Here is an 11,474-nt window from a genome sequence, read left to right as displayed (position 1 = left end):
GGACAGGACCGCGTCTGACAAGATTCTGCTTCAGCGAAGACATGAAAAAGGCGGGAGCACGTCTCACGAACATACAAGTTTTGCCAACCAATCAACACGCTTTCAGCCGGGTGAACTGGCCAATCAATATCGAGCAGGCTGTTGGTAGTAGAGGGACATTCTGGCGCCTGATTGGTCGCCGGGTTTGTTGACGCGCATGTTGCTCCGCCCAATCTGTCAGTCAACTATGAGGGAGTGAGGAAGGGAATCTCTGGGGCGCGTCGGGCTCCGCCTTCTTCTTCCATGCGCCAGCCAATGAGCGTGCGACTAGCTGCCCAGGTTAGGTAGCGCTGGTTGGCAGTGAGATGGGTTGCACTGTGCCGTAGTGGTCCGGGGCGGGGGGCAGAGCGGCGCCCGGGGTGCGAGAGGGAGGGAGCGGGCAGCGCTGCGGGGACACGGCGCGGACTCCGACACCTCTACCCGTGCGCTCAGTGTCTGTGTACTGCGGCATGGAGGGGCCCTCCCGGGAAGGTGACCTGCTCACTGTGACCCATGAGCTCCGGAGCGGTGAGTGCTGCACGGGTAGTGTCACATCAGGAGAGTAGTGCGAGCCCATCACACACGGCATGTGAGCCCCCCCCCCCTCACACACGACAGCAATACGAGCCCCCCCACACGACAGCACTGCGAGCCCCCCACACACAACAGCACTGCGAGCCCCCCACACACAACAGCACTGCGAGCCCCCCACACACGGCAGCAATACGAGCCCCCCACACACGACAGCACTGCGAGCCCCCCACACACAACAGCACTGCGAGCCCCCCACACACGGCAGCAATACGAGCCCCCCCACACGACAGCACTGCGAGCCCCCCACACACAACAGCACTGCGAGCCCCCCACACACGGCAGCAATACGAGCCCCCCACACACGGCAGCAATACGAGCCCCCCACACACGACAGCACTGCGAGCCCCCCACACACGGCAGCACTGCGAGCCCCCCACACACGGCAGCAATACGAGCCCCCCCCTCACACACGACAGCACTGCGAGCCCCCCCACACGACAGCACTGCGAGCCCCTCACACACGGCAGCACTGCGAGCCCCCCACACACAACAGCACTGCGAGCCCCCACACACAACAGCACTGCGAGCCCCCACACACGGCAGCAATACGAGCCCCCCCCTCACACACGACAGCACTGCGAGCCCCCCCACACGACAGCACTGCGAGCCCCCCACACACGGCAGCAATACGAGCCCCCCCCCACACAACAGCACTGCGAGCCCCCCACACACGGCAGCAATACGAGCCCCCCACACACGGCAGCAATACGAGCCCCCCCCACACACACGACAGCAATACGAGCTCCCCCCCACACAGGGCAGTGCGAGCTCCCCCCACACACAGGGCAGTGCGAGCCCCCCACACACAGGGCAATACAAGCTCCCCCTCACACACAATAGCAGTGAGAGCCCCTCATACACGGCAGTGTAAGTCTCCCCACATATGGCAGCTTTGTCAGCCCCCCACTCACACACAGCAGCACTGCGAGCCCCCACATACGGCAGTGTAAGCCCCCCGACACACAATAGCAGTGTGATTCCCCCCACACACTGCAGTGTAAGCCCCCGACACACAATAGCAGTGTGATTCCCCCCACACACTGCAGTGTAAGCCCCCCAAACACGGCAGCACTGCGAACCCTCCACACAGCAGTGCTCCCGTATACAGGAACTATGCCCCCCATATACAGGAGCGATTTCCCTCCCCCCAAATATACAGGACAGACCCCCCCATATACAGGAGTGACTTCCTTATCACCATATACAGAACCGACCCCCAATGCACATCACTTCCCTTCCTTTTGACATGTCCAGTGGACCCCATCCCCTGACCTCCTCGTGCCTTGTGTGCACTCCATCCCCTGACCTCCTCGTGCCTTGTGTGCACCCCATCCCCTGACCTCCTCGTGCCTTGTGTGCACTCCATCCCCTGACCTCCTCGTGCCCTGTGTGCACTCCATCCCCTGACCTCCTCGTGCCTTGTGTGCACCCCATCCCCTGGCCTCCTCGTGCCTTGTGTGCACTCCATCCCCTGGCCTCCTCATGCCTTGTGTGCACTCCATCCCCTGACCTCCTCGTGCCTTGTGTGCACTCCATCCCCTGGCCTCCTCGTGCCTTGTGTGCACTCCATCCCCTGACCTCCTCGTGCCTTGTGTGCACCCCATCCCCTGACCTCCTCGTGCCTTGTGTGCACTCCATCCCCTGACCTCCTCGTGCCCTGTGTGCACTCCATCCCCTGACCTCCTCGTGCCTTGTGTGCACCCCATCCCCTGGCCTCCTCGTGCCTTGTGTGCACTCCATCCCCTGGCCTCCTCATGCCTTGTGTGCACTCCATCCCCTGACCTCCTCGTGCCTTGTGTGCACTCCATCCCCTGACCTCCTCGTGCCTTGTGTGCACTCCATCCCCTGACCTCCTCGTGCCTTGTGTGCACTCCATCCCCTGACCTCCTCGTGCCCTGTGTGCACTCCATCCCCTGACCTCCTCGTGCCTTGTGTGCACTCCATCCCCTGACCTCCTCGTGCCCTGTGTGCACTCCATCCCCTGACCTCCTCGTGCCTTGTGTGCACCCCATCCCCTGGCCTCCTCATGCCTTGTGTGCACTCCATCCCCTGACCTCCTCGTGCCTTGTGTGCACTCCATCCCCTGACCTCCTCGTGCCTTGTGCGCACTATATCCCCTGACCTCCTCGTGCCTTGTGTGCACCCCATCCCCTGGCCTCCTCATGCCTTGTGTGCACTCCATCCCCTGACCTCCTCGTGCCTTGTGTGCACTCCATCCCCTGGCCTCCTCGTGCCCTGTGTGCACTCCATCCCCTGACCTCCTCGTGCCTTGTGTGCACTCCATCCCCTGACCTCCTCGTGCCTTGTGTGCACTCCATCCCCTGACCTCCTCGTGCCTTGTGTGCACTCCATCCCCTGACCTCCTCATGCCTTGTGTGCACTCCATCCCCTGACCTCCTCGTGCCTTGTGTGCACTCCATCCCCTGACCTCCTCGTGCCTTGTGTGCACTCCATCCCCTGACCTCCTCGTGCCTTGTGTGCACTCCATCCCCTGACCTCCTCGTGCCTTGTGTGCACTCCATCCCCTGGCCTCCTCGTGCCTTGTGTGCACTATATCCCCTGACCTCCTTGTGCGCACTATATCCCCTGACCACCTCGTGCCTTGTGTGCACTCCATCCCCTGACCACCTCGTGCCTTGTGTGCACTCCATCCCCTGACCTCCTCGTGCCTTGTGTGCACTCCATCCCCTGGACTCCTCGTGCCTTGTGTGCACCCCATCCCCTGACCTCTTCGTGCCTTGTGTGCACTCCATCCCCTGACCTCCTTGTGCCTTGTGTGCACTCCATCCCCTGACCTCCTCGTGCCTTGTGTGCACTCCATCCCCTGACCTCCTTGTGCCTTGTGTACACCCCATCCCCTGACCTCCTTGTGCCTTGTGTGCACCCCATCCCCTGACCGCCTTGTGTGCACTCCATCCCCTGACCTCCTCGTGCCTTGTGTACACCCCATCCCCTGACCTCCTTGTGCCTTGTGTGCACCCCATCCCCTGACCTCCTCGTGCCTTGTGTGCACCCCATCCCCTGACCTCCTTGTGCCTTGTGTGCACTCCATCCCCTGACCTCCTCGTGCCTTGTGTGCACCCCATCCCCTGACCTCCTTGTGCCTTTTGTGCACTCCATCCCCTGGCCTCCTCGTGCCTTGTGTGCACCCCATCCCCTGGCCTCCTCGTGCCTTGTGTGCACCCCATCCCCTGGCCTCCTCGTGCCTTGTGGGCACCCCATCCCCTGGCCTCCTCATGCCTTGTGTGCACCCCATCCCCTGACCTCCTCGTGCCTTGTGTGGACCCCATCCCCTGACCTCCTCGTGCCTTGTGTGCACCCCATCCCCTGACCTCCTCGTGCCTTGTGTGGACCCCATCCCCTGACCTCCTCGTGCCTTGTGTGGACCCCATCCCCTGACCTCCTTGTGCCTTGTGTGCACTCCATCCCCTGACCTCCTCGTGCCTTGTGTGCACCCCATCCCCTGACCTCCTCGTGCCTTGTGTGCACCCCATCCCCTGACCTCCTCTTGCCTTGTGTGCACCCCATCCCCTGACCTCCTCTTGCCTTGTGTGCACCCCATCCCCTGACCTCCTCGTGCCTTGTGTGCACCCCATCCCCTGACCTCCTCGTGCCTTGTGTGCACCCCATCCCCTGACCTCCTCGTGCCTTGTGTGCACTCCATCCCCTGACCTCCTCGTGGCTTGTGTGCACTCCATCCCCTGACCTCCTCGTGGCTTGTGTGCACCCCATCCCCTGACCTCCTCGTGCCTTGTGTGCACCCCATCCCCTGACCTCGTGTTTCCCTTGCACGCTGTCTCCGGTGTCCTGCACCTTGTTACTGATCCCTTCCTTACTTATTTACCAGCTCAGCCTCATCCTTTTTCCTCTGTAGCTGATCTCTACCTGCCCCTTTCTCAGTATCTACCTAGAACATGTCACAGTGACCCGTACCCTGCAGAGTATCGCCCCGCACCCTGCCGCCCTGCAGTTACTGCCTGCCCATGAACAGAGCGCCTGTATTTAACCCATTGCAGTCTATCAGGGATTGATCCCTTGTCTGTCTGCTCAGTAGTTGTGTATGTGCTTTCTATCTGTCCCGTATACTGTCCGCCTGCAGTGCCCGTGTGCTTGGTTCGCCCTCGGCACAGTGTCTGACAGCTCGGCAGCTTTCTGTCTTTTCACGCTGCCGTTTCCATTTGCATTACCGCTGTACCTCGTCGTCTTTTTAACATCATCAATACCTGGAGATTTCATCCCTGATTTTGTTTTTTGTATCATGTGCTTGCTGTCAATGAATGGGGACATTCTTATTCAGGTTTAGACCCTAGATTGATGCAGTCATGTCGTTACATTGGGCCTAGTAATCAGGGATGCCCGCAGGAAGGTTTGCGTGGTTCCGGCACTTCTGACGTGTCCGTTGGACCAGGGTCCTGCAATGATGGCTCATACCTGCACTGATACATTGCAGCAAATCCTCAGCTGTGAGAAGCATCAGATCTCTGTTCTCAGCCTCTAAATACAAATATTTCTATTCACTGTCAGCAAGCAGACATCTTGAAAATGCTGAAGAATTAGTGTGTTAAAGATTGTAGGACTTTTAGACTTAGTAAAACTAGAACTGACTTGTGTTGTATACAGTGCGTCTTGAGGTTGTTTCTGTGTTTTCCACCATGTAATATACAGTTGATATAAAAAGTCTACACACCCCTGTTAAAATTCAGGGGTTTTCTCATGTAGAAAAAATCCTACCAAGAAGAGTAATTTCAGAATTGTTTCCACCTTAGTGTCTCCAATAATTTGTACAAATCATTTTAAGGGGGAAATAAAAATAAAACTGAAATGATGTGGTTGCATAAGTGTGAACACCCTCTTATAATTGGGATGTGGTTGTGTGTTCAGAATCAGACAGTCACATTTTCCCCATGTTACCTAGTTTCAGTCATTTACAGAAATTCTGATTATGCCCCTAGAAAGTTAAATTTCCTGACATTTTCTGGTCTGTAAACAGCTGACAACACAGCAAAGGGCTGTGGAAAGTTAGGAGATTGGGACAAAGACACGTCCAAGGCATTAGATCTACCATGAAACTCTGAAGAAGTGGCTGAATTTAGCACAAAAGTGAAATTACCGAGAACCGGATGTCCCTCCAACATTGGTCACGGAGGCTGCCAAAAAGCCGACAGTAACAGTAGAAAAGCTGCAGGAATTTCTGGCTGCTCCTGGTTAGGTCCTGCATTTGACAGTAATTTCTCGTATTCTTCATATGTCCGGCCTGTCTGGTCAGGCAGCACGATCTTACAAAGAAAGGCATCCAAGCCCGGCTATGCTTTGCCAAAACCTAAACCACGTCTTTTAAAAGCCTGCGGGAAAGTGTTCTGGTCTGACGAGATCAGGGTGGAACTTTTTTTAGCCATAATTCCAAAATGTGCAAAGTCACCACTGTGCATCACCAGTCGATCCCCCTACCCACAGTGAAGCATGCTGGAGGCATTCGGCTTTCGGGCTGTTTTTTGGCAGTCGTAACTGGGGCTTTATTATGGACAGAACAAGTATCAGTCAATTTTACATCGAACCTATAGGCCTCTGATAAAAATCTGTAGTTGAAGAGGAATTTCACCTTTCAGAACATCGACCCTAAGCGACCTCCAAATCCGCAAAAGAAAAGCTTCACCAGAAGAAGATGGGAGTTATTAAACGGCCAATCCCGAGCCCAGACCTGAGTCTGAGGGAAAATCTGTGGTGACCTGAAGAGGGCGCTGTACACAGGAGACACTGCAAGGAGGAGAGGGGCGAAGATCTACCATTCTAGATGTGCCGTATGATAGATTCCAACCCCCAAAAAAGAAATCGCAGCCAGAATGTCAGCAAAGTATCGGTGTAAGGGTGTGTAGATTTATGCAACCCCCATTGTATTGCTTTTTTTATTTTTCCCTTTCCTCCTGAAAACATTTCATAGAATTTTTTTTTTTTTGCGTGACATAAACCTGGAATTTCACAGGGGTGTGTAGACTTTTTATATCCCGTGCATATATTCAATCTCTCGGCTTGTCCTGCCTTTTCCGTGCACGGCGTTTGCTCCACCGCGGAGTTCACGGAGGATTCATGCGCCGTTTGTTGTGTGAGCGGGATCTGTTTTCCCCTCTGAGTGCGCGAGCGTCTCTGCTGCGACGGTCTGCTCTCTTGGAGCGTTTCCAGCGCCTGGCTCCGTGCTGTGCAGCGAGCACATTGATGTCAGGCGTGCCATGCGTGTGTGTGTGTGTACACCCAGACTCGCCCCATCTCCCCATCTGTTCACTCTTTTATCCTCATGTGCCCCGGGATGAATGGTTTCTATCGCTCCGCCATGTTTTTGGCGTCACTAGTGGACATTATATAAGCACCCCCCTATAACGTGGCCTGAGCTGCAGGACCCCGGGTGACTACTCGTCTTGTTTTCCCATCTTTATAATCAGCTGCTTTTGTTCTGTCTCTTCTCAGAAGTTTTATGTTTTTCCGCACACGTTCTTTGGGGAGGATTAGGAGCTTGGAACGCTTAATGTTGACATCTGGCGGTCCGATGCTGAGCGCAGACTGCAGAACTATGCACGCTGCTCTGCAGCCAGTGTTGGCTGCACAAGTCCAGATTTAAAGGGCTATTCCAGGGGGCCTCATAGATTGCAGCACGGAGGACTGGTGTACTCATTGTTCATTCTGCGCTTCCTTGTGCATGAACGGAATGACAGACCTGCAATACAGACTGACATCTGCACAGCATTGCTTATTTACTCCATAGTGAGCATACGCTGTGCGCGCTGCAGTGAAAGACGACGTGCTTTAGATCCAGATTCAGCAAAGCTGATACTTTTTCACTGCGGAGAGTTTGTTCCAGTTGCAGCCAAGGCTGACAAGTGTAGCCAAGGCTCTATTCACATCTGCATCATGGTTGAAAATGGAAACCACCGAGTCGGTTGTGGTCTTGCTCAATTTGACGAGACAAATATTGTAACGCACGGCACTACTTTCCCATCGTTTCTGCACCAAGGGCTGCAGATCTGAGCACATTGGCTACAAGTGTCGGCACTTAGAAGGGATCAGCCTGGAGTCCTCCGGCAGTTACAATGTATCAGTGTGGAGTCCGCTGGTAGTTACAATGGATCAGTCTGGAGTCCACTGGTAGTTACAATGTATCAGCCTGGAGTCCGCTGGTAGTTACAATGTATCAGCCTGGAGTCCGCTGGTAGTTACAGTGTATCAGTCTGGAGTCCTCCGGCAGTTAGAATGGATCAGTCTGGAGTCCGCCGGCAGTTAGAATGGATCAGTCTGGAGTCCGCTGGTAGTTACAATGTATCAGTCTGGAGTCCGTCGGCAGTTAGAATGGATCAGTCTGGAGTTTGCCGGCAGTTAGAATGGATCAGTCTGGATTCCGCCGGCAGTTAGAATGGATCAGTCTGGATTCCGCCGGCAGTTAGAATGGATCAGTCTGGAGTCCCTCGGCAGTTAGAATGAATCAGTCTGGATTCCGCCGGCAGTTAGAATGGATCAGTCTGGAGTCCGCCGGCAGTTAGAATGGATCAGTCTGGAGTCCGCCGGCAGTTAGAATGGATCAGTCTGGAGTCCGCCGGCAGTTAGAATGGATCAGTCTGGAGTCCGCCGGCAGTTGCAATGGATGAGTCTGGAGTCGAGGGGATCGTCAATGGATATACGGTAGTTGTAAGAAGCCCAGCTTTACGATGAGCGTTGTTGTATCCCTGCGTCTGAACAGGGTTCTATTCATGCACAGTAAGAAGAGGTGAAGAACACTTTTCTTAGAGCACCTGGTTGTTCAGGAATGTAAACAGGAGCAAGTCCAGACACAGGAGCATTAGACAGCGCTGTACTTGTGGCAATGGCTGTCGGATTTATATCCCTGGACTATGCAATATGTGTCCTTCCATAAATCTGTCACCTGATAATCTGGAAACGCTGCTAATCCAGCATACAACAGATAAAATCCCAATCTTTCAGTCCGACGCTTGATCAGCATCATCTCCGCTCTGGCTGCGGGTCCTCGGCCACCTTTTTACATCGAATGTCGTAAAGTAAGATGCCTGGCAGTGACATAATGCAGTCTGCAGCTCCTGATAATCCGGAAACTGTAATGTGCCGCACCTGGGCATAAGGCGCTGTGCGGAGAACCACTTCTGAGGCTGCCACCTGTAGTTCTGCTCCGCTGAGGTTCTGGTACTGTAGTCCATTCATTCTGCTGCCGGGGGTCCGCACTGATCGTACAGCAGGGCGATCTGCCCCGCAGAGTTTGGGTGTCTGTGCATTGATCGTCAGGTCATTGGGCCCAACCTCAGCGGACAGCCCTTCACCATGGATATATCAGAAGAGGAGTATATAGTATATACCCGGCAGCTCCGCAGTCCTGTGCTCTGCAGCTCTCTCTAATCTGCTGCTTATCTGCAAAGCTCCGAGCCAAGATTGAGCGTGTTCAGGAATTAATCCAGCAGATGTCCCCGGATCGGGCGAGACGCTTCTTCACCTCATGGCTTGTAGCCCCTCAGCCGGGCATTGTGGGGGTGGGGAGGGGGCACAGCAGGTGATCTGGGGCTCGCTGGGACCTGTAGTTCTCCCCCTCCGCTGATGTCTTGCCGCGGTTCTGGATCCATGCCCTTTTCTTGCATCTCTGAATACATTTGTGTACTGCATTTAGCTCAGCAGGAAGGCACGAAATGATGTTTCTCCAGATGGAGGGGAAGCTTTCATTAGAAAGGATTTTAGTGGCAAAGAAATAAATAAAGAAAATAAGGAAATGGCAGCGGCAGCAGCGAGAGCCCGGGATCTCCTTACCTGTGCTGCAGCGAGAGCCCGGGATCTCCTTACCTGTGCGGCAGCGAGAGCCCGGGATCTCCTTACCTGTGCGGCAGCGAGAGCCCGGGATCTCCTTACCTGTGCGGCAGTGAGAGCCCGGGATCTCCTTACCTGTGCGGCAGTGAGAGCTCGGGATCTCCTTACCTGTGCTGCAGCGAGAGCCCGGGATCTCCTTACCTGTGCGGCAGCGAGAGCCCGGGATCTCCTTACATGTGCAGCAGCGAGAGCCCGGGATCTCCTTACCTGTGCGGCAGTGAGAGCCCGGGATCTCCTTACCTGTGCGGCAGTGAGTGCCCGGGATCTCCTTACCTGTGCGGCAGCGAGAGCCCGGGATCTCCTTACATGTGCGGCAGCGAGAGCCCGGGATCTTCTGTGCAACAGCGAGAGCCCGGGATCTCCTTACATGTGCGGCAGCAAGAGCCCGGGATCTTCTGTGCGGCAGCGAGAGCCTGGGATCTTCTGTGCGGCAGCGAGAGCCCGGGATCTCCTTACATGTGCGGCAGTGAAAGCCCAGGATCTCCTTACATGTGCGGCAGTGAGAGCCCGGGGTCTCCTTACATGTGCGGCAGTGAGAGCCCAGGATCTCCTTACATGTGCGGCAGTGAAAGCCCAGGATCTCCTTACATGTGCGGCAGCGAGAGCCCGGGATCTTCTGTGCAACAGCGAGAGCCCGGGATCTCCTTACATGTGCGGCAGCAAGAGCCCGGGATCTTCTGTGCGGCAGCGAGAGCCTGGGATCTTCTGTGCGGCAGCGAGAGCCCGGGATCTCCTTACATGTGCGGCAGTGAAAGCCCAGGATCTCCTTACATGTGCGGCAGTGAGAGCCCGGGATCTCCTTACCTGTGCGGCAGCGAGAGCCCGGGGTCTCCTTACATGTGCGGCAGTGAGAGCCCGGGGTCTCCTTACCTGTGCGGCAGTGAGAGCCCGGGATCTCCTTACATGTGCGGCAGCTTGAGCCCGGGATCTCCTTACCTGTGCGGCAGCGAGAGCCCGGGATCTCCTTACATGTGCGGCAGTGAGAGCCCGGTATCTTCTGTGTGGCAGTGAGTGCCCGGGATCTCCTTACATGTGCGGCAGTGAGAGCCCGGGATCTTTTGTGCGGCAGTGAGAGCCCGGGATCTCCTTACATGCGCGGCAGTGACAGCCCGGGATCTCCTTATATGTGCGGCAGTGACAGCCTGGGATCTCCTTACATGTGCGGCAGCGAGAGCCCGGGATCTCCTTACCTGTGCGGCAGCGAGAGCCCGGGATCTCCTTACATGTGCGGCAGTGAGAGCTCTGGATCTCCTTACATGTGCGGCAGTGAGAGCTCGGGATCTCCTTACCTGTGCGGCAGCGAGACCCCGGGATCTCCTTACATGTGCGGCAGTGAGAGCTCAAGATCTCCTTACATATGCGGCAGTGAGAGCCCGGGATCTTCTGTGCGGCAGCAAGAGCCCAGGATCTCCTTACATGTGCAGCAGTGAGAGCCCGTGGTCTTCTGTGCGGCAGTGACAGCCCGGGATCTTCTGTGCGGCAGCGAGAGCCCGGGATCTTCTGTGCGGCAGCGAGAGCCCGGGATCTTCTGTGCGGCAGCGAGAGCCCGGGATCTTCTGTGCGGCAGCGAGAGCCCGGGATCTTCTGTGCGGCAGCGAGAGCCCGGGATCTTCTGTGCGGCAGCGAGGGCCCGGGATCTTCTGTGCGGCAGCGAGAGCCCGGGATCTTCTGTGCGGCAGCGAGAGCCCGGGATCTTCTGTGCGGCAGCGAGAGCCCGGGATCTTGTGTGCGGCAGCGAGAGCCCGGGATCTTCTGTGCGGCAGCGAGAGCCCGGGATCTCCTTACCGCGGTGACAGCCCGGGATCTTCTGTGCGGCAGTGACAGCCCGGGATCTCCTTACCGCGGTGACAGCTTCTCTCCCTCCTCAGTCCGGAGCTTGTGTAGGCGACAGTAAATCATGGAGATGTTTTCAGGCATTAGGCAGCGTTTGGCGATATTATTCACAGGAGAGCGCACGTCTGCGGCATTCATGTGCCCGGCACATCTGTCATCCTGCAGCGACAGAAGGAAGA

The 11,474-nt window shown here is 56.3% G+C and overlaps 1 protein-coding gene across 1 annotated transcript in view; it reads left to right on the top strand.

Moving 5' to 3' along the window:
• Positions 1-366: 366 nt before the first annotated feature.
• RPS6KA5 (ribosomal protein S6 kinase A5) overlaps positions 367-11,474 on the top strand; it is a 62,721-nt gene continuing 51,613 nt past the window's right edge. Inside the window, exon 1 of the mRNA XM_075330594.1 lies at positions 367-546. Coding sequence (XP_075186709.1) covers positions 489-546 — 58 coding nt within the window. The 5' untranslated portion in view covers positions 367-488. The remainder of the gene's footprint in view (positions 547-11,474) is intronic.

This window comes from Anomaloglossus baeobatrachus, chromosome 12 (assembly GCF_048569485.1).
Source record: "Anomaloglossus baeobatrachus isolate aAnoBae1 chromosome 12, aAnoBae1.hap1, whole genome shotgun sequence".
NCBI lineage: Eukaryota > Metazoa > Chordata > Amphibia > Anura > Aromobatidae > Anomaloglossus > Anomaloglossus baeobatrachus.
The sequence above is the reverse complement of the archived record's forward strand: the minus strand, read 5'-3'. Positions and strand labels throughout refer to the sequence as shown.